At 28.7% G+C, this 27,887-nt stretch overlaps 3 protein-coding genes across 9 annotated transcripts; 2 read left to right on the top strand and 1 right to left on the bottom strand.

Moving 5' to 3' along the window:
* Positions 1 to 682: 682 nt before the first annotated feature.
* On the bottom strand, positions 683 to 27,401 carry LOC111418718 (uncharacterized). Of its 4 annotated transcripts, XM_071201158.1 has the most exons (8): positions 27,073 to 27,401; positions 24,579 to 27,022; positions 11,844 to 11,947; positions 11,543 to 11,785; positions 9,800 to 10,178; positions 2,538 to 2,868; positions 2,240 to 2,485; positions 683 to 2,176 (listed from the first exon to the last, which is right to left on the bottom strand). In XM_071201158.1, the coding sequence occupies exons 1-2, from the start codon at positions 27,328 to 27,330 to the stop codon at positions 26,792 to 26,794; spliced, it is 489 nt and encodes a 162-aa protein (XP_071057259.1). In that variant the 5' UTR covers positions 27,331 to 27,401; the 3' UTR covers positions 683 to 2,176; positions 2,240 to 2,485; positions 2,538 to 2,868; positions 9,800 to 10,178; positions 11,543 to 11,785; positions 11,844 to 11,947; positions 24,579 to 26,791. The 4 variants fall into 4 exon arrangements, with proteins under 4 accessions (XP_071057259.1, XP_071057261.1, XP_071057262.1 ...); XM_071201160.1 differs by lacking the exons at positions 11,543 to 11,785; positions 11,844 to 11,947 and adding an exon at positions 10,754 to 11,106; XM_071201161.1 differs by lacking the exons at positions 11,543 to 11,785; positions 11,844 to 11,947 and adding an exon at positions 10,754 to 10,980.
* LOC111418717 (uncharacterized) lies at positions 2,022 to 7,294 on the top strand. The gene is made up of 3 exons (XM_023051368.2): positions 2,022 to 2,136; positions 6,640 to 6,828; positions 6,884 to 7,294. Exons 1-3 carry the CDS (start codon positions 2,022 to 2,024, stop codon positions 7,030 to 7,032), a joined length of 453 nt encoding a protein of 150 aa, XP_022907136.2. The 3' UTR covers positions 7,033 to 7,294.
* Positions 10,172 to 24,243, top strand: LOC111418716 (inactivation no afterpotential E). Of its 4 annotated transcripts, XM_023051365.2 has the most exons (9): positions 10,172 to 10,448; positions 13,313 to 13,801; positions 17,433 to 17,652; positions 17,746 to 18,171; positions 18,225 to 18,668; positions 21,776 to 21,999; positions 22,051 to 22,074; positions 22,180 to 22,312; positions 22,931 to 24,243. In XM_023051365.2, exons 1-9 carry the CDS (start codon positions 10,354 to 10,356, stop codon positions 24,119 to 24,121), a joined length of 3,246 nt encoding a protein of 1,081 aa, XP_022907133.2. In that variant the 5' UTR covers positions 10,172 to 10,353; the 3' UTR covers positions 24,122 to 24,243. The 4 variants fall into 4 exon arrangements, with proteins under 4 accessions (XP_022907133.2, XP_022907134.2, XP_071057250.1 ...); XM_023051366.2 differs by lacking the exon at positions 22,051 to 22,074; XM_071201149.1 differs by lacking the exon at positions 10,172 to 10,448 and having other exon boundaries at positions 12,833 to 13,801.
* Positions 27,402 to 27,887: the final 486 nt, after the last annotated feature.

Here is a 27,887-nt window from a genome sequence, read left to right as displayed (position 1 = left end):
GAACCATCGTTTGTTTATAATGTAGCGCCATCTATTATTCACACGCTGAATTATTGCCAAAATTGGATTGGTTCGAAACTCGGCTAATAAAAAAAGTATACCGGGTGGTTCAAATAAAAATTGAAAATTCGATTTTTCGGGGCGAAATTTTTTTAAAATAGAACTTTAATTTGAATCATCCGGTATAACTTTTTCATTAGCCGAGTTTCAAACCATCAATACCGTCTAATGTGGCGCCATCTATTTTTAAGATTTCAAACTATCGGTAAACTTAGGTTGGTTTGAAACTGGGCTAATAAAAAAATTATACCGGGTGGTTCATACGAAAATTGAAAAATTAATTTTTCGAAACGAAATTTTGCAAAATCGATCATTTATTTGAGCCACCCGGTATAATTTTTTCTTTAGCCGAGTTGCAAACCATCTGTGTTGTATAAAGTGGCGCCATCCGTTATTTAATTGCGGAACTAAGCGAAATTAATTTTGAAATAGGGCCGGTTTGAAACATGGCTAATGAAAAAAATTATACCGGACGATTTTTTATTTTCAGTTTTAAAGTTAATTTTATGGTGTTATTATTTTCCTGGCTTAATTTGGACTGGGATAAGGAAAAATTAAAACCAACTAGTGCGAAATTAAATTATATTTATAGCATAAAAATTAAAAAAATAAATAAAAAATCAAATTAATTATGATCAGCTATCTAGATCAGCTATCAACCATCATCTTTCCATTGATATCTATGTAACTGGGCACAATATCCTTGGTGGATTCTTATTAAACTTTTAATACTTCGCATTGGACTCAATATCTACAAAAAAAATATATTTTTATTATTAAAGTTTGAGGAGTACAGTTTCTTTAAAAAGCTTTGTTATCGTCAAAAAAATTTAATTTTGATCATAGTTTAGCAATTGTTTGTTAGGATGAGCGCCACCTGCGGGTGAGTAGCTAAATTAATTAATGTCAAAAAAAAATTATTTTTCTTTCATTATTTTTTGATAATAAATTTAGATTAGATCTAAAAAATCGAATCGATTAACATTTAGATTTAGAAATTTCGGACCAGTTTTTATTGTATTTTTAATGTCACACGGAATGACTCAAACAAAACCTTAATTAATTCAAAGAACCTTGAATCTCTAAGCGTTATAATCATCGCGCTTAGATCTTTAGAAAGACGTGGAATATTTTCAAATATCAATATTCCCATAAATCGCGTGCATAAATCGAGTCAATTACTCGTTAAATTCGAAAAAATGAAAAGAAAGTTGTCCCAAATGCTAAATCATCCACATAATTAGCGACTTCTTCGGTTTTAACTTATAATTTTGCGATTATGATGACGGCTTTCTTTTTTATAACAACAGGATGTTAAGAATTGTTGTATAAGAATTAAAAATAGTTAAAATAATTAAGCCTTTTGTGTAATCCTAGGTAATAATGAATTTGTGGAATCAGTGTCAATGATACAAAAGCAAGAATTAGGTTCATTGTCTGCTTGGGCTTTTTTTTAAACACAATGGGATTGTTTTGTTGGAACCTTCGTGGTTCATTATTTTAGTTTCGCATAGATTTGTTAAAAAGTTTGATGATTCATTCGATTAATTGATGCTGATTGATTTTATCCTTGAATTAAATCAGGAAAAAACCATCCAAAAACGTTTAAAAAAAAAGATTTTCTTAAATAAAATTGCTTAACAAATCTAGGTCAAAAAATCGCGTTACAAAACACCCCTTGTTTTAAAATAAAACAACCTTTGTTCCCAAAGAGCTTTCTAAATCTCTTAGAATTTAACGAAAACTATAAAATCTGATTTCTTTTAAACACATCTACATATTTATCATCTTCTTTAGGAAAAAAATGATTTCCTGCAACCATAAAAAGAACAACACGCCTCGAATTCCCCACCATAAACGAAACAACACTCGAGGAGGTTTCGAAAGCTATAAAAGACTGGTTGTAAACGCGAAAGCGACAGTCAGTTATAAAAAGTGCGAGTGATAACGTCCAAATTAAAATGAAGATTCTCCTTTTAATCACTTTCATCTCCGCCTTCGCTTTGGGCCAAGAAACCAAAGAAGCCGAAGCCCCCAAAACTTACAAACGATTAATCCCCGCCGATGTTTTAAGAGGTAATTCTTTTCCACTTTAATTAGAAAGGAAATAACGGTTCTAAAAAGAATTTTTAGGTGCGGTTCAAATTTAAATTAATCTAAAACAATATAAATAACTCACCAATTTCGTATTTCGCCTCTCGAGTAGGTGAAATCTCCGCCTCGATATTTGTCCCCTTTATTTCGATGCGATCTCGTCCTGCAACTTTCACTTTAACTCCTTTCTCACCTCCAAATTCGTACAACGAAACTTTTCTTTTCATTTTTGACATTTTCTTATGTTATAATCGCCGTTACCTAGCAACCAAGTAAATTTGAATTTCGATTTTTAGGGGTGCCAACTTAATTGTATCAATCGAAATAGTCCCTAAATAAACGTCAAAATGAATTTAATTCAAAATTCTTCTTAAACAACCCACCTTCAATTAAAATGATTTTCTTAATTCCGTTTAATGATAAATTTCCTCTTTTTAAAGCGAGAAAGAGGAGGAGATTGGGTTGGGTTTTAATAAAAGGAGGTTGCGTTTTAAAAGGTCGGTAATTTGCCGGAAACCTTGTATAATAGGGTCGCGTTTCTTTCTTGCACAACATCCCGCTTAACGACAACTACAACACGACTAATCTCGTTTCTCAACTCGTAAATTATTACACACATAACCCCACATCTCTTTTTTATCGCTTACTTATATAATTGTAATTATTAAATGAGATTTCCTCGGAATTTATTTCAAAAGAAACGTCGATAAAGATCTGTAATAAAAAAAAAACTATGTTTATAATCAAAGAAATTAATTCAAAATCAAAAACATAACCTCACTTTCTAATTTTCGCGTTTTAAATTTATTCCGTAATCGAAATTGATTCAATTTCATTTAAATCGTTCCAATATCGCTTTATTTAACAATTTTATAAACAAATTTCGTTTAAATAATCGATTAAAAATAAACTAATTTTTGACAACAATCACAATAATGAAGTTAGCACCACTAATAAAATTGAGGTTACATTAATTATCGATTAATTATAATTAATTTGAGTTAATTAAAATAAAATTGAATTAATGATCATTTAAAACGTAAATAATCGTTTAGAATTAAATAATTTAATAAGAAATTATTAATAAATAAATTAAAATGACAATAATGAAGTTGGCGTTAATAAAATTGAGGTTATGTCAAAAATTACTTTTAATTAGTGTTTATTAAAAGAAATTGAAACAAAATTGGATGAAAATGTGTTAATTTATTAATAAAAGATGATGATGAAACGAATCATTAATAAATTACCTTATTAAAAATGATAAATTTTGATAGAATGATTTCCGATACAACCAAAAATTTACTCGATACAACAAATCTCATTTCCCAACTCTTAAATCGTTACGTAGATAACCCCACATTTCTTTCTTATCACTCATCAATGTGTTATCACAAAAGAAATTAATTCGAAATAAAAAAACCAACCTCACTTTATAATTTTTGCGTTTTAAATTTATTCCATCATCGAAATTGATTCAATTTCATTTAAATCGTTCCAATATCGCTTTATTTAACAATTTTATAAACAAATTTCGAATAAATAATCGATTAAAAATAAACTAATTTTTGACAACAATCACAATAATGAAGTTAGCACCACTAATAAAATTGAGGTTACATTAATTATCGATTAATTATAATTAATTTGAGTTAATTAAAATAAAATTGAATTAATGAACATTTAAAACGTAAATAATCGTTTAGAATTAAATAATTTAATAAAAAATTATTAATAAAAAAATTAAATTGACAATAATGAAGTTGGCGTTAATAAAATTGAGGTTATGTTAAAAATTACTTTTAATTAGTGTTTATTAAAAGAAATTGAAACAAGATTGGATGAAAATGTGTTAATTTATTAATAAAAGATGATGATGAAACGAATCATTAATAAATTACCTTAATAAAAGTGATAAATTTTGATAAAATGATTTCCGATACAACCAAAAATCTACTCGATACGACAAATCTCATTTCCCAACTCTTAAATCGTTAGATAGATAACTCCACATTTCTTTCTTATCACTCATCAATGTGTTATCACAAAAGAAATTAATTCGAAACAAAAAAACCAACCTCACTTTCTAATTTTTGCGTTTTAAATTTATTCCATCATCGAAATTGATTCAATTTTATTTAAATCGTTCCAATATCGCTTTATTTAACAATTTTATAAACAAATTTCGTTTAAATAATCGATTAAAAATAAACTAATTTTTGACAACAATCATAATAATGAAGTTAGCACCACTAATAAAATTGAGGTTACATTAATTATCGATTAATTATAATTAATTTGAGTTAATTAAAATAAAATTGAATTAATGATCATTTAAAACGTAAATAATCGTTTAGAATTAAATAATTTAATAAAAAATTATTAATAAAAAAATTAAAATAACAATAATGAAGTTGGCGTTAATAAAATTGAGGTTATGTTGAAAATTAATTTTAATGTGTTTATTAAAAGAAATTGAAACAAAATTGGATGAAAATGTGTTAATTTATTAATAAAAGATGATGATGAAACGAATCATTAATAAATTACCTTAATAAAAGTGATAAATTTTGATAAAATGATTTCCGATACAACCAAAAATCTACTCGATACGACAAATCTCATTTCCCAACTCTTAAATCGTTACATAGATAACTCCACATTTCTTTCTTATCACTCATCAATGTGTTATCACAAAAGAAATTAATTCGAAACAAAAAAACCAACCTCACTTTCTAATTTTTGCGTTTTAAATTTATTCCATCATCGAAATTGATTCAATTTCATTTAAATCGTTCCAATATCGCTTTATAACCAATTTTATAAACAAATTTCGTTTAAATAATCGATTAAAAATAAATAAATTTTTGACAACAATCACAATAATGAAGTTAGCACCACTAATAAAATTGAGGTTACATTAATTATCGATTAATTATAATTAATTAGAGTTAATTAAAATAAAATTGAATTAATGATCATTTAAAACGTAAATAATCGTTTAGAATTAAATAATTTAATAAGAAATTATTAATAAAAAAATTAAATTGACAATAATGAAGTTGGCGTTAATAAAATTGAGGTTATGTTAAAAATTACTTTTAATTAGTGTTTATTAAAAGAAATTGAAACAAGATTGGATGAAAATGTGTTAATTTATTAATAAAAGATGATGATGAAACGAATCATTAATAAATTACCTTAATAAAAGTGATAAATTTTGATAAAATGATTTCCGATACAACCAAAAATCTACTCGATACGACAAATCTCATTTCCCAACTCTTAAATCGTTACATAGATAACCTCACATTACTTTCTTATCACTCATCAATGTGTTATCATAAAAGAAATTAATTCGAAATAAAAAAACCAACCTCACTTTATAATTTTTGCGTTTTAAATTTATTCCATCATCGAAATTGATTCAATTTCATTTAAATCGTTCCAATATCGCTTTATTTAACAATTTTATAAACAAATTTCGTTTAAATAATCGATTAAAAATAAACTAATTTTTGACAACAATCACAATAATGAAGTTAGCACCACTAATAAAATTGAGGTTACATTAATTATCGATTAATTATAATTAATTTGAGTTAATTAAAATAAAATTGAATTAATGATCATTTAAAACGTAAATAATCGTTTAGAATTAAATAATTTAATAAAAAATTATTAATAAAAAAATTAAATTGACAATAATGAAGTTGGCGTTAATAAAATTGAGGTTATGTTGAAAATTAGTTTTAATGTGTTTATTAAAAGAAATTGAAACAAAATTGGATGAAAATGTGTTAATTTATTAATAAAAGATGATGATGAAACGAATCATTAATAAATTACCTTAATAAAAGTGATAAATTTTGATAAAGTGATTTCCGATACAACCAAAAATTTACTCGATACAACAAATCTCATTTCCCAACTCTTAAATCGTTACATAGATAACTCCACATTTCTTTCTTATCACTCATCAATGTGTTATCACAAAAGAAATTAATTCGAAATAAAAAAACCAACCTCACTTTATAATTTTTGCGTTTTAAATTTATTCCATCATCGAAATTGATTCAATTTCATTTAAATCGTTCCAATATCGCTTTATTTAACAATTTTATAAACAAATTTCGTTTAAATAATCGATTAAAAATAAACTAATTTTTGACAACAATCACAATAATGAAGTTAGCACCACTAATAAAATTGAGGTTACATTAATTATCGATTAATTATAATTAATTTGAGTTAATTAAAATAAAATTGAATTAATGATCATTTAAAACGTAAATAATCGTTTAGAATTAAATAATTTAATAAAAAATTATTAATAAAAAAATTAAAATAACAACAATGAAGTTGGCGTTAATAAAATTGAGGTTATGTTAAAAATTAGTTTTAATTATTTGAAACAAAATTGGATGAAAATGTGTTAATTTATTAATAAAAATCAATTAATTATAATAATTATTATTAAATTAGATTTCCCTGGGATGTGTTTTGCAAGTACTAAATGCGCCACCGTTGAGCCGGGTAAAAATTGGGATTTATTCCCGTTCTGCGGCCGATCAACTTGCGTTTTAAGCGAGGATCAACCACCAAGATTATTGGAATTGGTCGAAGATTGTGGGCCTTTACCTTTAGCGAATCCGAAATGTAAATTGGATGAAGGTAATTTATACCCCTTTTTTTAATTATAACTTATTAATCGATTAATTCATTTTAGAAAAAACCAATAAAACGGCTCCATTCCCCGGATGTTGTCCGAAATTTGCTTGTGAAGAAGGCGTTAAATTAGAATACCCTGAAATCCCAACGGTCGCCCCCGTTCCGGAGGAAGTATCCACTAAACCCAGTGCAGAAAAAACATCTTAAATGCTTCTTTCTTTTATTTTTCCCCTTTATTTTCTTAATCTTCACTATTTCAAATACGATAATTAATTTAACACACCCCCGATGATTAATTTAGCTTATTATTAACTCCTTTTTTTTTTAATTTTCGATTAGAATCGTTTTTGATTTATTTTTTGTACGTTGGTCTTGTAGATAAATGTGTCCAGAGAGAACTATAATAAAATACAATGTGATATCATCAAGGAAATTCCTTCAAAATAAACAACCTAACCTCACTTTTCAATTTTTGTGTTTTACATTTATTGTCTCATCCAAATTAACTAAATCTTATTTAAATCGATAAAATATCCTTTTATAATAATCTCCGTTAATATTATAAACAAATTTCGTTTAAATAATCGATTAAAAATAAACTAATTTTTGACAACCATCACAATAATATAATGAAGTTAGCTCCATATGTCAATAAAATTGAGATTGTATCAATTTTTTGGGTTTATTTCAAGAAATTTGAATGAAAATGTATTAATTTATTGAGAAAAGATGATGAAACGAATCTTTAAAAGATTATTTTAATAAAACTCATTCCATTCAATCGATTCTTATCACCAATGACTTAATTCAACAAATTTTTTGCTCCATAATAAATATAAATTGATTCGTAACAATCTTTTCTTCATTTTTCATAATCAACGAGACAAAGATACTTTAAAATAACATAAATGGAGTAGACAAATCTAACAAAAATTGTGTTTAATACAATAACAAACATAACCTAACTTCTTAATTTCACTTTTATGCTTTTCAAATACATGGAAATCGTGTTAACTTCACCGAAATTAATTCTAAACGATTATTGAGCCATTTCGATACCATTTATAATCATTTATAAGTAATTATTAGTTGTTTCGAATAAATTTCTTCAAACTACATTTGTTGTGTTGTCAAATGTCAATTAACTCAATAAGTAATACCAACCTAAATATTTTTTTTTAATTCGTTCCAACGATTAAAACGAATCAAATAATTAATTTATATAACTTAAGGACATATTGGTAATTAATTAATGTTTTCAATGATAAATTCATTAAAAAACTTAATTAATTAATTTTATTTAATTTTTTAACGAAAAATTGTGATCGTTGCGCCATCTATTATCGTAGTACCACACTATAGTAAAATAAACATCTTTAAGGTTTCTTTTATTGTTTTTAGTATAACAAAAAAGATAATAATAATTGAATGAAAATGTATTAATTTATTGAGAAAAGATGATGATGAAACGAATCTTTAAAAGATTATTTTAATAAAAGTTATCTGATTTAATCGATTCTTATCACCGATGACTCCGTTCAAGACATTTTTAGCTCCGTAATGAATTGATTCCTAATAATCCTTTCTTCACTTCTCATAATCAAGGAGACAAAGATACTCTAAAATAATATCAATGAAGTACACAAATCTAACAAAAATTGTGTTTAAATTATTATCACAATAACAAACATAACCTAACTTCTTAATTTCACTTAAATGCATTTCAAATTCATGGAAATCGTGTTATCTTCACCCAAATTAATTCTAAACGATTATTAAGTCGTTTCGATACCATTTTATAATCATTTATCGATAATTATTAACTTTTTCGAATAAATTTCTTCTTCTATTTATTGTGTTGTCAAATGTCAACTAACTCAATAAGCAATACCAACCTAAATTATTTTTTTTTTCTAATTCGTTTCAATGATTAAAACAAATCAAATAAGTAATTTATGTAACTTAAGGATTATATTGGAATATATTGGTAATTAATTAATGTTTTTAATGATAAATTCAATAAAAAACTTAATTAATTTTATTTAATTTTTTAACGAAAAATTTTGATCGTTGCGCCATCTATTATCGTAATACCACACTATAGTAAAATAAACATTTTTAAGTTTTTTTAATTGTTTTTCGTATAACTAATAATATAATAATAAATTTATTATTATACGATTCAATTTATTGCCTAATCCATTTTATTTATTAAATTAATTAATTTAATAAATTAAATTTTTATTTGACAATTTAGCCACCTAGCGGGTTAAGTGCGCATTATCTTTCCTGTCAGATTTCTTCAAATTTTAGGTTATGAAGTAAGTTCTTAATAATTTCATTTATAAACGATTTAATATCATCTAATTCGTTTTATTTTACAGAAATTCACTTTTTAGTGAGATTAATTTGTAACAGGGAATAAAACTTCATATCCGAAGATGTGATTGTCGTTTGAGATAAGAAGATGTTAATGTGGAAGTTTTAAACGACTTTGAGGTTGTATTTGGATTGAAAAAAAATTAAAGATGGGATTAATTAAAGTGAGGTTATGATTTTATTTAAGATTTCTTAATAAAAGGTGTATTTAAAACCCGAAGAATCTAAACATAATTTTATTTAGAAAAGAATTAAATAATTTCGAGGTTATGTTTCATTAAATTGTGTCAAACTCATTTTAAACCTTTCCCAACTAAAAATTTTTTTATATATTTCTTACCAATTTTTAATTAATTTATTATTTTTTTTCATAAAATATAAATAATAAATTGGTGTTTTTATTTATTCCACGTTGGTACCACTTTTTTTTCAATTTGTAACCATGGAAACGAGATCAAAACGTCATTTTTGACAATTCATTTTGAATTTTTAGGTTAATTCTTAAAATAAATTGATTTATAATTAGAAATCAATAAATAAAATGGGTTATTTGACGATTAATTAAATTAAATAAAAAATTTTTAGTAAATCAAACCTTTCTTAAATTGATCTTTGTCCTCAACATCATTGAATCGGCGTCGTCTCCGTCGTTTGCGTTATCGATTTTGAGCATTTCGTGTCGTCGTTCTCCTTTGGTCACTTTAGAGTCGGCGCGCGTGCGGGGCCCCCCTCTTCTTTCAACGCGAACGACTGAATCCAAACCAGAGCAGAACCCGAAAATACACACAGAAAACCCGCCGGCTCAAATCGAATACTTTTCCGCACGGTATTCGCCTCGCGTTTTCAAACACAAAAAATCGTTGTGATGTTTTAACGAGATTTCCAGTGATTTTTTTTGATTCAAATCGAAACTTTAATCCTTTATTAATCCAATCGGGTCGATTACAGCCATGTGTTTTCGGATTTGAGTGAAACTGAAAATAAAAAAGATTTATTAATATATTTTTAAGAAATTAAATTAAAATATGGTTACTTAAATGAGAATAATTTTGATTTATTAACGAAAAGAAATTTTTTTTGGGGGGGGAATTATGACGAAACGTTTGTGTTAAGTGTTATTGACGAAAATTAAGGATTAAAAATTGGAAAATGCCGGGAATTGTGGTTTTTAACAGACGATGGGGGGTCGGATCCGACGATTTAGTTGTTCCCGGGGTGTTTTTATTCATCGTTCACGCAATATGGTAAGAAAATTTCAAATATTCTAAATTAAGCGAAATTGATTGATTTACGTAGATGTTTTCGAAAAGGTGTTTTAAAATAAGTTGAGAAATTTCAATCTTAATCAATTTATGACGAGACTAAATTTGCAATCGCAACAAATCATAATAAGGATAAAAAAATAAACTTATCATCAATCAATAATAAATATTTGATCATTTAGTTTACAAGAATTCAAAGATAGTGAAAAAAAAAAGTGAGGTTAAGTTAACGTCAAATTTTAATAAACGTCATTTTTGACATTTAAAAAATTAAATTTTTTTCTAACCTCAATTTTTCTCCTTTTTAAACTGGGGTGGTCCATTTTATGTCGATTTCGATTGCACCCTCCCCCATAAAACACAAACTCTCCTCCTCCTCCTCCTCCAGCATCCACATCTCATTGCGATTGGGATTAGGGTGACTCACACAATCGGGAATCCCTTAAACACCTCAAGCTCAAGCAGACACCGCGGCGAAAGTCACTATTTCACCCCCATCTCGAAAACGTTATTACTTAAAGGGAAAAGGGACCCGATTATTATTGCGTCGAGGGTTTTTCGAAGACGAGTGCTGCAACGTTTAGGGGGAGCACGTTGTTTCATTCCAGAGGGGTTGTATATGCGATTTGTTAGAAGGGTTCTAAATAAATAACGTTACAAAAGAACTAAAACGATCCACTTCACATAATCAAATTTAAACAAAAATTTTTTTTTAGGTTATGTTACCATGGCAACCAATTTTTTGACACAAACTTAACCTCACTTTAAAATAATTTTTTTTAATTAAATTTGCATTTTAATTTAAAAAAATTCAACCCCGGAGAGTTTAATATGCAAATTAGTGCTGAAACTCTTTCGGGAGGGTCATTAAATGCCCCCGAGGGTCATCACAAATCATTGAAAGGTTATGGAAACTATTTCAGTATTAAGTGAATGTTTTCATGAAAAAAAATCAAGGTAAAGGTAAACACTCATTATCCGGGTAATAATTGTTTCAATTCCCATAGATAATAACGGTTAGTTATTAAAACCGTTAATGATAAAAACCAACGGTAGTAAAAATACTGTTTAATTACCGCTTAAACTGGAGTTATCACGCTTATTCGTAATTGAAAGCGATAAAAAAGGATCAATACCACCCTTAAAGTTGGCAAATAACGGGAAATCGCCAGATGTTCGATTTCTAACCCAATTCTGTCATAAAAATACGATGAAGTAGAATTTGTACTTGCAACAAATTAATTTTAAATCTCCTCTCTATTAATCATAGTTAACTCATTTATCTAACCCATCCGAGGATCTTTTAACGAACTCCAGCACTAAAATAAACAAAAATCTCCACCTAAATCAACCACTTTTGGTGTTTTATTACTTTACCTTCACAAAATTTTTTTTTGGTGATATCTAAAACTCCCCACATGTTCTTCTAACTGTTTAAAACAACTTTCTAGCATCTCTTTCTTTTATAAAAGCAATTAACGCTTAAATTATCAAAAAATAAAAATAAATTGTTGCATTAGTTTTGACATATAAACATAACGAACAGAAATCTACTTTATCGGCTTTAATTAATTTTATTTATCTAATCATTATAATTAAATTAATTAAGGTATAATTTTAAAATCCCCTTTTAAATCTTTATTAAATTCCCTGTTTTAATTTAATTTAAAAATAAAGTAACTTTTGGTGTTTTATAACTTTACCTCGACAAAAAATTATTTTTGATGATATCTAAAACTCCCCATTTGTTCTTCTAAATGTTCAAAACGCCTTTTTTACATCTCTTTCTTTTATAAAGCCAATTAACGCATAAATTATCAAAAAATAAAAATAAATTGTTGCATTAGTTTTGACATAATGAACAGAAATCTACTTTATCGGCTTTAATTAATTTTATTTATTTAATCATTGTAACTAAATTAATTAAGTTATAATTTCAAAATCCCCCTTTTTTAAAACTTTATTAAATTCCCTGTTTTAATTTAATTTAAAAATAAAGTAACTTTTGGTGTTTTATAACTTTACCTCGACAAAAAATTATTTTTGATGATATCTAAAACTCCCCATTTGTTCTTCTAAATGTTCAAAACGCTTTTTTTACATCTCTTTCTTTTATAAAGCCAATTAACGCATAAATTATCAAAAAATAAAAATAAATTGTATTAATTTTGACATATAAACATAATGAAGAGAAATCTACTTTATCGGCATCAATTAATTTTATTTAATCATTATATTATCTAAATTAATTAAGTTATAATTTCAAAATCCCTTTTTAAATCTTTATTAAATTCCTTGTTTTAATTTAATTATTTAAATAATAATTAATTTTTTTTTTGAAGTTGCTCAACCTGATTTTGACATAACCTCAAAAAGTTCATACAACACAACTAAAATGTTTTAACTAATTAAAAAGAATTTTTAATATTTAAACAAAGGATAAGGAAATAAATACAATAAAGACATTGTATGGTGTTGGCGAATAAAACGAAGTGCGATAAGGGGAGTTATTTCAACAGCATTCAATGTATATAAAGGTGCCCCGTAAACGGGGGGGAGTTTACGTGAGAACTTACTCGAGAAATCTGCACGTTTCCACCTGAAAATTTAATGCGAAATACGATCCTTACGGAGCACGGAATAAGATTTTCAGTACATTTAAAGCAATTCCGTTGATATGGCTTCGGAAATCCCTAAAGGAATGTTGAAACGATGATTAAAACTGGGTTAAATCAATACGTTGAGACGATATTAATTAGATTAAAATTATTAGAACGTACCCTAACGCTAACTTGTCACTTGTCATGTTGTCATATTTACATAACCTTACTTTTTTTAAATTTTAGGTTAATAATTTTGTGTGTTCTACTTGGTTTGACTCATTTTGACATCACGCAAGACTCGATTAAATATCTTTTCGGATTTTTAATCGGATATCTCGCCGTGTTAATTATCTCGATGGTGTCGGAAATTTGCATCATAGTCGTGTCGTTACGAGGAAACATCTTGGACACAAAACCGAGGGCCCCAATGCAATACATCCTGTACGTGCGAGTCGTACTTTTGATAATCGAAGCTGGGTGGTTAGCGGCGGGAATCGTTTGGAGCGTTTACTTTTACCAAGATTGCCCGATGGAAATTACGAAACAATTCACTTTGGGGTTGGTCGTGTGCAATTGGTGCATTATAGTTTCGATTTTAGCGACGGTTTGGTGCACTTACGACGCCGCCGGCCGATCTTGGGTTAAAATGAAAAATTATCAACGATCGATGAGGGAATCGGAATCGAAGTTTCAATATAAACGGTCGGGGAGTAATCGGAATTGGAGACAAAGGTGATGATTCATCAAGAATCATCGTGTCGCTTAAAAATCGACATTTTTTTTTATTCGGCGGGAAATTACTCAAATAAGCCGCTAGAAATTAAAAAAAAGTGCGGAAAAGTGTAAAACTTACTGAAAAATCACTTTAAAGTTTCGACGTGACGTCATCGAGCGTGCTAACTATATACAGCGTGTTTATTAATTATCGTACCCGACGTTATCATCGAAAGTATGCAACCAATATCACAGTATTGGAATTGCAACGCGATGAAAATACCTAAAAAATTAAGGCGAGACCTAGAACTAAAAGTATCGGGTTTAGCCGTGTGTCTGAAGACTAGTTCTAGTTTTGCACTATCATCAGACTTAGAAATATTCAACCAAACAATGCTTATTTTTATTAAATTTCATATGAAAAATCCTTTAAAATGAGCCCAAACACGATGGGGTTATCTTTAAAAACAATTTTTTCCAAAATGGCGGATTCTCGAAGAGCGCCATCTACAAAATATTCACTTTTGAAAATAACCCCGTCGAGTTTGGACTCATTTTAAAGGATTTTTCATTTCTAATCTCATCAAAATAATTAAATCTAAAATAACTCGTCTTAAGAATTAGCCATTTTGAAAATATTTTGATTAAATTTTTTTAAATAATTACTTTTATTAAATTGGATTTGAAAAATCCTTTAAAATGAGCCCAAACATCATGGGGTTATCTTTAAAAATAATTTTTTCCAAAATGGCGGGTTCTCAACGAGCGCCATCTACAAAATATTCGTTTTTGAAAATAACCCCGTCGAGTTTGGACTCATTTTAAAGGATTTTTCATGTCTAATCTCATCAAAATGATTAAATTTAAAATAATCCGTCTTAAGTATTAGCCATTTTGAAAATATTTTAGTTAAATTTTTTTTAAAATAATTACTATTATTAAATTGGATTTGAAAAATCCTTTAAAATGAGCCCAAACTCGATGGGATTATCTTTAAAGATAATTTTTTCCAAGATGGCGGATTCTCAAAGAGCGCCATCTACAAAATATTCGTTTTTGAAATTAACCCCGTCGAGTTTGGACTCATTTTAAAGGATTTTTCATTTCTAATCTCATCAAAATGATTAAATTTAAAATAATCCGTCTTAAATATTAGCCATTTTGAAAATATTTTAGTTAAATTTTTTTTAAAATAATTACTATTATTAAATTGGATTTGAAAAATAGTTTAAAATGAGCCCAAACTCGATGGGATTATCTTTAAAAATAATTTTTTCCAAAATGGCGGATTCTCAACGAGCGCCATCTACAAAATATTCGTTTTTGAAATTAACCCCGTCGAGTTTGAACTCATTTTAAAGGATTTTTCATTTCTAATCTCATCAAAATAATTAAATCTAAAATAACTCGTCTTAAGAATTAGCCATTTTGAAAATATTTTGATTAAATTTTTTTAAATAATTACTTTTATTAAATTGGATTTAAAAAATCCTTTAAAATGAGCCCAAACTCGATGGGATTATCTTTAAAGATAATTTTTTCCAAGATGGCGGATTCTCAAAGAGCGCCATCTACAAAATATTCATTTTTGAAACTAACCCCGTCGAGTTTGGACTCATTTTAAAGGATTTTTCATTTCTAATCTCATCAAAATAATTAAATCTAAAATAACCCGTCCTAAAAATTAGCCATTTTGAAAATATTTTAAATAATTTTTTTTAAATAACCACTTTTATTAAATTGGATTTGAAAAATCCTTTAAAATGAGCCCAAACATCATGGGGTTATCTTTAAAAATAATTTTTTCCAAAATGTCGGATTCTCAACGAGCGCCATCTACAAAATATTCATTTTTGAAAATAACCCCGTCGAGTTTGGACTCATTTTAAAGGATTTTTCATTTCTAATCTCATCAAAATAATTAAATCTAAAATAACTCGTCTTAAGAATTAGTCATTTTGAAAATATTTTGATTAAATTTTTTTAAATAACCACTTTTATTAAATTGGATTTGAAAAATCCTTTAAAATGAGCCCAAACACGATGGGGTTATCTTTAAAAACAATTTTTTCCAAAATGGCGGATTCTCAACGAGCGCCATCTACAAAATATTTGTTTTTGAAATTAACCCCGTCGAGTTTGGACTCATTTTAAAGGATTTTTCATTTCTAATCTCATCAAAATGATTAAATTTAAAATAATCCGTCTTAAATATTAGCCATTTTGAAAACATTTTAGTTAAATTTTTTTTAAAATAATTACTATTATTAAATTGGATTTGAAAAATCCTTTAAAATGAGCCCAAACTCGATAGGATTATCTTTAAAGATAATTTTTTCCAAGATGGCGGATTCTCAAAGAGCGCCATCTACAAAATATTCGTTTTTGAAATTAACCCCGTCGAGTTTGGACTCATTTTAAAGGATTTTTCATTTCTAATCTCATCAAAATGATTAAATTTAAAATAATCCGTCTTAAATATTAGCCATTTTGAAAATATTTTAGTTAAATTTTTTTTAAAATAATTACTATTATTAAATTGGATTTGAAAAATAGTTTAAAATGAGCCCAAACTCGATGGGATTATCTTTAAAGATATTTTTTTCCAAGATGGCGGATTCTCAACGAGCGCCATCTACAAAATATTCGTTTTTGAAAATAACCCCATCGAGTTTGGACTCATTTTAAAGCATTTTTTATTTCTAATCTCATCAAAACAATTAAATCTAAAATAACCAGTCTTAAATATTAGCCATTTTGAAAAAAAAAATTTTAAATAACCACTTTTATTAAATTAGATTTGAAAAATCCTTTAAAATGAGCCCAAACACGATGGGGTTATCTTTAAAAACAATTTTTTCCAAAATGGCGGATTCTCAACGAGCGCCATCTACAAAATATTCGTTTTTGAAAATAACCCCGTCGAGTTTGGACTCATTTTAAAGGATTTTTCATTTCTAATCTCATCAAAACAATTAAATTTAAAATAATAAAAATAATTTTGATGTTTTTTGAAAGAGTTTCGAAGAAAAAAACTTTCAGGTGTTAATGTCAACTTAAATTTTATTGTCATATTCGTAATCTTTATAAAATAACCTTTAAAATGAGTCCAAACATGACGTATTTATCTTAAAAAACAAAAAAGTTAGAATAAAAAACGTTACACCTACAGTTGGCAACAGTGAAGTTAGTAACAATATTAATACCAACCTTAATTTTTGATTTTTTTTATTATATTTTTGTTTTTGTGTCAAATTTTAAGACATTTCATAAAAATTAAAAATTTATCAAAATTGACGTTGACATTTCTAACCGGAAGTTGACTATAACTTCATTAATATTGAAGATAAATATGTCGTGTTTGTATTCATTTTAAAGGTTTTTTAATGAAGATTACAAATATGTCAAAATTGACATTGACATTTCTAACCGGAAGTTGACCATAACTTCGTTAATATTGATGATAAATATGTCGTGTTTGTACTCATTTTAAAGGTTTTTTAATGAAGATTACAAATATGTCAAAATTGACAATTGGTTCTACACTTTTCCGAACTTTCTTTTTATTTTTAACGTGATTTTAAGCCACACGATTCTTGAATTTTTCCTTAATTTTTATGATATTAATTAAAATTGATTCAATTTTTAGAAAGGTGTTGAGGGCGTATCAAGACAGTTGGCACCAAAGGTGTCGATTTTTGTTTTGTTGTATGCGAGGATCCGATAGAAATCGCAACTCATTCACCGACATCGCCCGATTATTATCCGATTTTTTTCGCGATTTAGACGTCGTTCCTTCGGATGTGATCGCGGGGTTAGTACTTTTGAGGAAGTTTCAAAAAATCGAAAGGAGATCGATTATCGAACAGGTAATTAATTTTTACTAAGTTACCTAACCTTAATCAATTAATTGTCAAAAATTGACATATAAACATAAAATAACCTCAAAATAATTTTTTTAGCGTAAAAACGAAACTTACGAGTTTTTATCAGGAGTTCCGGTTACACCCCGCACGCAATTTCTCGCGTTACACGAAGGGGGCGATTTGGAGCTGTTCCAAACGGTGATACATTACGCGTATTTCGCGGTCGGAGCTTATGGTTGGCCGATATATGTGATGACGGAGAAATTGGGGGCTTGCAAATTATGCAGCAACTTCGGATGTTGTTGCGTCCCGTGTCAAAAACGAGATAATATCGAAATAATCGAGGATAATTGTTGCGCGTGTAATTACGCGGCTTTGGAAAAGATAATTTCGAAGCGGGGAAATATCGAAGTGATTTATGCGACTTATCATGTTGATGTGGGTGAAACCCCTTTTTATGTGGCTTTGGATTTCGATAGGAAGAAGGTGGTTGTTAGTATTCGGGGTACTTTGAGTATGAAGGTGATTAAATAAAATTTCATTTTAATTTCATTTTGAGGTTATGATTTTTTTAGGATATTTTAACTGATTTAAACGCGGAATCTGAGACTTTACCATTGGATCCCCCCCAAGAGGAGTGGTTGGGGCATAAAGGGATGGTCCAAGCTGCTCAATATATTTTGGATAAATTACGCGGGGAGAATTTGTTGGAGAAGGCGTTCGATTATTCTGTGGAGAGAGGAACGAAGGAGTTCCAATTGGTGTTGGTTGGGCACTCTTTAGGGGCGGGGACTGCGTGTATATTGGGGATTTTGTTGCGACAAGAGTACCAAGATCTTTTATGTTATTGTTATTCCCCCCCTGGGGGGTTATTAAGCATGCCGGCGGTGGAGTACACGAAATCTTTTATTATTTCTGTTGTGATTGGGAAAGATGTCGTCCCCAGGATTGGGTTGCATCAAATGGAAGCGTTGAGATCCGACTTAATTAATGCGATTAAACGGAGCGTTGATCCAAAAGTAATTTAATATAATATTAAAGTACTATAAGCAACTTCCGGTTTGAAATGTCAACGTCATTTTGATATATTCGTAATCTTTATAAAATTACCTTTAAAATGAGTCCAAACACGACGTACTTATCTCAAAAAACAAAAAAGTTAGAATAAAAAACGTTTCACCCGAAGTTAGCAACAATATTAATACCAACCTTAATTTTTGATTTTTTTTTATTACAAATATGTCAAAATTGATTTTGACATTTCTAACCGGAAGTTGTAATGCTGAAGATAAACATGTCGTGTTTGTATTCATTTTGAAGGTTTTTTAATGAAGATTACAAATATGTCAAAATTGACGTTGACATTTCTAACCGGAAGTTGACCATAATTTCATTAATATTGAAGATAAATATGTCGTGTTTGTACTCATTTTAAAAGATTTTTAATGCAGATTACAAATATGTCAAAATTGACGTTGACGTTTCTAACCGGAAGTTGACCATAATTTCATTAATATTGAAGATAAATATGTCGTGTTTGTACTCATTTTAAAGGTTTTTTAATGAAGATTGCAAATATGTCAAAATTGAGGTTGACATTTTAATCTAAAGTTAGTTATCATATAATAGACAAATGGACAACTTCCTTATTAAAAAAACTTTCTTAAAAAGATTTTTAAAGATGTCAAAAAGTCTCCTAAGATGACCAGGCATTTCTTGGATATTGAAAAATTACTAAAAAGTGTCTAAAGGCTTTCTGGACAGTTATAAAGTTTGTCTAAAGTATTTTAAAGTCGTCAAAACGTATTTAAACACTTTCTGGACATTTATGAAGGCACCCAGAGGGTTTTTAAAGATGTTAAAAAGTGTCTAAAAGCTTTCTGGACAATTCTAGAAGCATTCTAATGATTACTATAGTTGTCAAAAAGTGACCAGAAGCTCTCTACTGGTTTCTATAATCGTCAAAAGGTATCTAGAAGGTATTTAATGATGTCTATTGTAGTTAAAAATTGTCCTGAAACTTTCTAATGATTGCCATAAATATCAAAAAGTATCTAAATGATTGCCAGAAGATTTAAAAGATGTCCAAAAGAGTCTAGCTAGTTTCTAATGATTCCTATAGTTGTCAAAAAGTGTCTAAAAGCTTTCTAATTATTTCTGTAGTCGTTAAAAACTGCCCAGATAGTGTCTGATGATATCTATAGTCGTCAAAAGGTGTCCTGAAGATATTTAATGATTTCTATAGTGGTCAAAAAGTGTCCAGAAACTTTCTAATGATTTCTATCATCGTTAAAAGGTATCCAGAAGTGTTTAATGATTTCTATAGTAGCTAAAAATTGTCCTGAAACTTTCTAATGATTGCCATGAATATCAAAAAGTATCTAAACGCTTTTTGGATAATTATAAAGACTGCCAGAAGGTTTTAAAAGTTGTCCAAAAGTGTCTAGATAGTTTCTAATAGTTCCTATAGTTGTCAAAAAGTGTCCAGAAGCATTATAATTATTTCTATAGTCGTTAGAAACTGTTCAGATGATGTCTGATGACATCTATGGTGGTCAAAAAGTGTCCAGAAAGTATTTAATGATTTCTATAGTAGTTAAAAATTGTCCTGGAACTTTCTAATGATTGCCATGAATAACAAAAAGTATGTAAACGCATTCTGGATAATAATAAGGATTGCCAGAAGATTTTAAAAGATGTCCAAAAGTGTCTAGATAGTTTCTAATGATTCCTAAAGTTGTCGAAAAGTGTCTAGAAGGTGTCTAATGATATCTACAATCGACAGAAACCGTCCAAATGGTGTTTGATGATATCTATAGTCGTCAAAAAGTGTTCAGAAGGTGTCTAATGATATCTACAATCGTTAAATATTGTCCAAATGTTGTCTAATGATATCTAAAGTCGTCAAAAGGTGTCCAGAAAATATTTAATGATTTCTATGGTAGTTAAAAATTTTCTGGAAGCTTTCTAATTATTTCTATAGTCGTTAAAAACTGTCCAAATGGTGTATAATGATATCTATAGCCGTCAAAAAGTGTCCAAAACTTGTCTAATGATATCTACAATCGATAAAAACTGTCCAAATGGTGTTTAATCATATTTATAGCCGTCAAAAAGTGTTCAGAAGGTGTCTAATGATATCTACAATCGGTAGAAACTGTCCAAATGGTGTCTAATGATATTTATAACCGTCAAAAAGTGTTTAGAAGATATTTAATGATATCTACAATCGTTAAAAATTGTCTAAATGGTGTCTAATGATATCTACAGTCGTCAAAAGGTGTCCAGAAAATATTTAATGATTTCTATGGTAGTTAAAAATTTTCTGGAAGCCCTCTAATTATTTCTATAGTCGTTAAAAACTGTCCAAATGGTGTATAATGATATCTATAGCCGTCAAAAAGTGTCCAGAACTTGTCTAATGATATCTACAATCGATAAAGACTGTCCAGAAAATATTTAATGATTTCTATGGTAGTTAAAAATTTTCTGAAAGCTTTCTAATTATTTCTATAGTCGTTAAAAACTGCCCAAATGGTGTATAATGATATCTATAGCCGTCACAAAGTGTCCAGAACTTGTCTAATGATATCTACAATCGATAAAAACTGTCCAAATGGTGTTTAATCATATTTATAGCCGTCAAAAAGTGTTCAGAAGGTGTCTAATGATATCTACAATCGTTAAAAATTGTCTAAATGGTGTCTAATGATATCTACAGTCATCAAAAGGTGTCCAGAAGATATTTAATGATTTCTATAGTAGTTAAAAAGTGTCCAGAAGCTTTCTAATTATTTCTATAGTCATTAAAAATTGTCCAGATGGTGTCTGATGATATCTATAGTAGTCAAAAAGTGTCCAGAAAGTGTCTAATGATATCTATAATCGTCAAAATGTTTCAAAATATTTTTATTGAACTAAAACTAGAACTAAAAACATTCAAGGTTAATGCTTTTTATTATCTTTTCTGATTTTATTGACGACATCGACTACTTTAAATCATTGTGCCAGTAAGTTTTCTTTGATTTCTTCCATTTTAGTGGAATAATGATAAAAAACATAAATTTTTTGGTATTAATTTTTCTATTTGTTTTGCATTCTACTTAACTAATAAATTAATTTTTAGTGGAAAACGATATCTTGCAGCATTTGTTGCAATTACGAGCCAACCTCGGCCGTTCAACTTTCAACAGACGAGCTCCACGTCCAAGAATACATGACATCGAAGAATCACGCGAGGAATTTGGGGCTACACCCTTCCGATAGCAGTATAGCTTTGACCTCGCATAATCCCTTGTACCCCCCTGGAAGGATTATTCACGTCGTGAGGCACCACCCAACAAAAGGAGAGTAAGTAATGAATTAATTAATTAATTTGGATTAATTTAATTAATTTTTTAGACAAAAGTATGAAAATCAATGGAGGTAATTTGTAGATTCATAGATTTTTGCATGTACTTAGTGCATTTTCAGTACTTTTGTTCCAATAATCCCTCGAATTTAGATAACAATCTTATTTTTGTGATTTAGGCAGAAATTATCGAAGAAAGAACCCGTTTATCAGGCGTTATGGGCCCAAAATACCGATTTTGATGAAGTTTTAATCTCCCCGGTGATGATACAGGATCATATGCCCGATAAGGTCGTCGACGCGCTTAATAAGGTACAAAATATCGTTGGGTCAAGACAATACTTGCTCAGTACCAGTAGAGATTAGTTAAATTAGATAGAACTCGACTCTTAAAAATACTTACGACGATAAATACGATGACGTTTAGAGCAAGAAAGAATATTCAGGTATCGATTTAATCCAGATGTTCCTATTAATTTGTTACCAAACCTTGATTTTAATTTATTTTTATTTATGATTAAACCCAATTTATTTCGTTAGAAATAGTTTTATTTCAATCCTAACCTCACTTTTTTTTGACATTTCTTATAAATTTTAATACAACCTCAAAATAAAAAAAATTTGAATTAAAAAAGTGTTCCGGGACCATCTTTCCCTTATTTTCTTTCTTTTTGCATTTTCCGAGGTGGACATCTCCATTTGGTACGGTCAGGAGCCCCCCAATTCACCGCTTCGGACCGTCCCGAGAGACGTGAGGTACAAATTAAAAAAATAACCTCAAAAAAAAAAGTAATCTACTTTATCTTGCATGCGCATTTTTCATTTCACCACCACGAGATGGCGCAACAAATCAATAAATTTAACCTAATTTTATCCTAACCCTTAAAAGGTCGTTTTGTGATTTAAAAACAGAAAAAAATTGATTTTAAGGTTGTAACAACGATGGGGCCAAGAAAACCGAGTCGGATCGCGTCGATTTCGCAAGAAATCGACACCCAAAAAGAGGAGGAATTTTTAGCACCAACAACGACGAAGATCTACTTGGAAACATCTTTCGCGGCGAGTTCCTCATCAAGTTTAACAAACGGGTTGTGTTCAACGAGCGAATCTTCCCCTTTACCGCTAGCGAACGTTATTTCGTTGCTGAATCAACGAAAAAGTTTCGAAATAATCAAAAAATCGAAATCGAGGTTAAGTTTAAACGTGATTAGGACGCTAAATAACGAAAACAATAAAAGAATCGATTTTATCCACGACGATTGGTACGGATTAGCCCCTTTAGCAAGTCCTGAGAGTTTATCGGAAGTCTCGAGTATCGCCTCATCGAAAGCAAGCTTCCAAATTAACATGGAAAAGGCCGAGATGTTGCTAAAAACACCTCTGGTTATGAGGAGGACTCCAAAAATTATTAATAATTTAAGTACGTGTGCTGACGATATCAGAAATGTGAGGTATTTCCAAAAATTGGGGCAATTATCGCGACATTTGAGGAGACCGAGCCAAAACGGGAGTCCAATCACAAATTCGAGTAGTAGCAATTTAAGTTTTCAATCAGCGAATAGTAATAAATCAGAAAAATCGGAAACTGTGGATGTAATTGCCAAAAAAATGAGTTCGGATGAGTATCAAAGCGCTGAAGAAATCTTAGAACAAGTTATTGAAACGGCGGGGTGCTCAGAATTCTTTTCGGGGGCCCCAAAAATTAACCTCGAAGATACAGACGTGCTCCCAAACTTTGCAATCGATTTAAATTTGTCCATTGAGAATCGTTCGGAACAATTCCTTCAAATTTCGAGTAAATTGGCGACGACGCAAACTTTTCTAACCGAACCTAAACCGATTTTAGAAGTGAAAAACGTTACGTTTAACCCGGAAGTCGTTAATATCGAATCGAGCCCGAAGAAACCGAAAAAACCCGACAAATGGAATTTGAAGTTGCCGACTAAATCGAAAAAGATTAAAGCCGAAATTTTGACTCTACCGACCAGTTCGAAATCAAATTTAGAACCCAAAACGATTTTGTGCGTGAAAAAACAAGATTCGCCCAATTTTGTACGGAGGAAAAAGTACGTTTATCCAACCGTCGATTTACCATTGGCCAAAGACGAGAGTAGTTTATAACGATCGATTCGAATAATAATTAAGATAATAACGTTTTGTTATTATTAGTCGATTCGATTTTAATATAGCGCTCGTCGTGTAATTGTGATAATAATAAAAAATGAGGTTATGATTTAATTTAATTTTGATTTAATTTGATTTAAATTGTTAATAGGGTCCAAAAATTTGTTTATTTCGATTTAATTCTTTATCTGTGTTTAAATTTAATTAAAAAAACTTGTAATAATAATAATAATATTAATAATTTAATAAAAAAATAACATTTTGAGGTTATGTGAAGAGATCTGTCAAACGTCATTTAAATAAATTTTAAAGAATTATTATTGATAACGATAAAATGGATTAAAAATAAATAATTCGTTAATAAATTAAGGATTTTTAATCGATTCCAATAAATTGATTTCAATGAAATTCGAAAAAATTAATAAATAAATAAAATAAAGGTTCAAAAACTTACTTATTAAACGGGGATGTTCTAATTTTGGGATTTAATCACTGGGAACTTAAACAAATAGAGAAAAAACTATAAAAAATAATAAAAATGTGCTTAATTAAATTGAGGTTATGTACGATGTGGTTAATAAACACGATTATGGCGACATCTCTTGACAACAGAAAAAAATTATCATTTTTTAAATTAAAATTAACGTACCAATAAAAAATATAAATAATCTTCTACCTCCAATATTAGCTCTAGTGGAAACTAGAACTAACCCTAGAACTAGAAAATTCCGGGTTTAAAAAATTATTTCTGTAATTTCATTAATGAACGTATCCTAAAGGATACGTTCTAAATCTATTGGACTTAAATATATTTCCTACTTGCCCCACATAAAATACAACATGTCTGAATGTTTCTTGAATCATTTGAACTAACTTAAACTTTAATTTTATTATTATATTCGTAATCTTTATAAAATAACCATCAAAATGAGTCCAAACATGACGCACTTATCTCGAAAAACAAAAAAGTTAGAATAAAAAACATTAAACCCGAAGTTAGCAACAATGAAGATTTTCAAATATTAATACCAACCTTAATATTTATTTTTTTTTATTATATTTTCGTTTTTGTGACAAATTTTAAAACATTTTATAAAAATTGAGAATATATCAAAATGACCTTGACATTTCAAACCGGAAGTTGACCATAACTTCATTAATATTGAATTCATTTTAAAAGTTTTTTAATGAAGACTACAAATATGTCAAAATTGAGGTTGACATTTCAAACATTCACGGTGTCCTTTTATCATGTATTCTTTATTAAAAAACATTCTTAAAAAGATTTTTAAAGATGTCAAAAAGTTTCCCAAGTACTAAAAAGTGTCTAAAGGCTTTCTGGACAGTTATAAAGTTTGTCTAATGTCGTCAAAACGCTTTCTGGACATTTATGAAGACATCCAGAGAGTTTTTAAAGATGTCAAAAAGTGTAGAGACGCTATCTAATGAATGCCATGAATATCAAAAGGTGTCTAAATCCTTTCTGAACAATTATAAAGAATCTCCGAAGATTTTAAAAGATGTCTAAAAGTGTTTGGAATGTTCCTAATGATTAATATAGTCGTTAAAAAGTGTCCAGAAGGATCCTAATAAACTCTAACTAATTAAAAGTTGTCTAAAGGTTTTCTAACGTTACCAATAATTATCAAAAAGTGTTTAAACGCCTCCTTTTTATTAATGGAGGATTTTTGTTGATGTCACAAAGGGTTCAGAACCTTTCTAACGATTTTGCCTAACACCAAAAAGTATTTAAATGCTTTCTGGACGTTTATTTTTATTATTGGGAGATTTTTGTTGATGTCATAAAGGGTCCAAAATCTTTCTAGCGATTTTTCTTAACACCAAAAAGTATCTAAACGGTTTTTGGATAATTATAACTATTGCCAGAAGATTTTAAAAGATGTCTTAAGTGTCTAGATAGTTTCTAATTATTTCTATAGTCGTTAAAAACTGTTCAAATGGTATCTATAGCTGTCAAAAAGAGTCCAGAAGGTGTCTAATGATATCTACAATCGATAAAAACTGTCCAAATGGTGTCTAATTTTAAAGTTTTTTTAATGAAGACTACAAATATGTCAAAATTGAGGTTGACATTTAAACCTGAAGTTAGTTGTGATATAATAGACAACTTCAAGGTGTTATTTCATGATTAACTCTCTCTGCTTTCCTATTATATGTGGACTCTAGAGATCCTTGGAGAGTAAAGTTCCTTTATTGACCTTTTTAGTGACTTTTTTGTTTGCCTTGTTGAACCAACTGATTGCACCAAGTCCAACTTTTGCAAAAGACAACATGTAAACTGATCTTAGTATGACTCTGATTATCTCAATATCAGAATAAGGTGATTTATCAGAATTTCGAGCGTTTGAGTTATAGAAAGTTGTGCAAATTTCATATAAAAAAATAAAGTTGTTAAAAATTATAGTACATTTGGCAACACTGCTTGACACTTTCTTAAAATTATTTTTTTAGGTTATGTTAATTAAATAAATAACTTAATTATTTTATTTAGTGTATTAATAAAAGTAATAAAAGAACAGAAAATAGCTACCCTAAATAAATAAATAATAATAAAAAAGATGATGTGTCAATTAAAATTACAAAAAAAGATCCCTTTCATTCTTATAAAAGTACAAAATTGTGAGTTATAATATCAATAAAATGATTTTAGCAATCATCGAGAATTCCTTTTTTTCTAGGCCAATCAATTTTTTTCGGATTAACATTTTCTTTATCTCCTAAATTTACATCTCCGGTTTTTGGAGTTTCAATTCCAAACGGGCTATACAACTTAGTCGGAGTCCTCCCCAAAATCGACCTAACCCTAGGAGTGGAACAATTCGGAGTCATCGGACCCTCCTCCAAAATTTGTCTACGCCTCGTAGAACTTTTAAACCTCTAAAAACAATCAATTAAACACCTTTTTGGATTACCACATCTAAACTTACTTGAGAAAAGTTTCCAATACTAATCCTAACGTTACTAAACGTTTTCGAAATCTTTTCGGCACTCGTTCTTAACACCTTTCGAGTATCGTTCAAGGTGAGAACGGATAAAACACTTTTATCGCCACTTTTCGATCCCATTTCCGGATCTTTCTCGAATTTATCTTGCAATTTCTTTCTACAGTTTAATTTCGAGTGACCGTTTGATGAAAAAACGTTCTTGTGGAACGTGAATGACTCACTTTTATTATCCGGACGCATTTTTATTATGCTTTTGTATTTTTTTATTTAATTGCGTACGTCAAATCACCTCGAAGAACCGTTATGACGTTTAAATAACCTTTAAAAACATGTTTTGTGTTGTCGTCGTAGTTACCTTGACACTAACGACATCTATTGACATAAAATTTTTATTGTATAAAAATTAATATTTAATGATTTAAATAAATCCTTTTTTAATAAATCAAATTTATTTAAAAAAATAAATTTGTGTTAATGTTTAAATAACTTTTTAAAACATGTTTTGTGTCACACTTTGACACTAGCGACATCTATTGAGAAATTCTTTTTATCCCAAAACAATAAATATTAATATTTATTTAATTGTATTTGGTGATTATTAATTAATTAATTTTGTTACTAATTAAACCCTTTTGTAATAAATCAAATTTATTTAAACAAATAAATTTGTGATGAAGTTTAAATAACCTTTAAAAATATACTTTGTGCTGTCGTCGTTATTTTGACACTAGCGACATCTATTGAGAAAAATTCTTTATCCCAAAACAATAAATATTAATATTTATTTAATTGTATTT

Source organism: Onthophagus taurus, unplaced genomic scaffold (genome assembly GCF_036711975.1).
Source record: "Onthophagus taurus isolate NC unplaced genomic scaffold, IU_Otau_3.0 ScKx7SY_16, whole genome shotgun sequence".
Lineage (NCBI taxonomy): Eukaryota > Metazoa > Arthropoda > Insecta > Coleoptera > Scarabaeidae > Onthophagus > Onthophagus taurus.
This window is presented reverse-complemented; position numbering and strand designations above follow the sequence as displayed.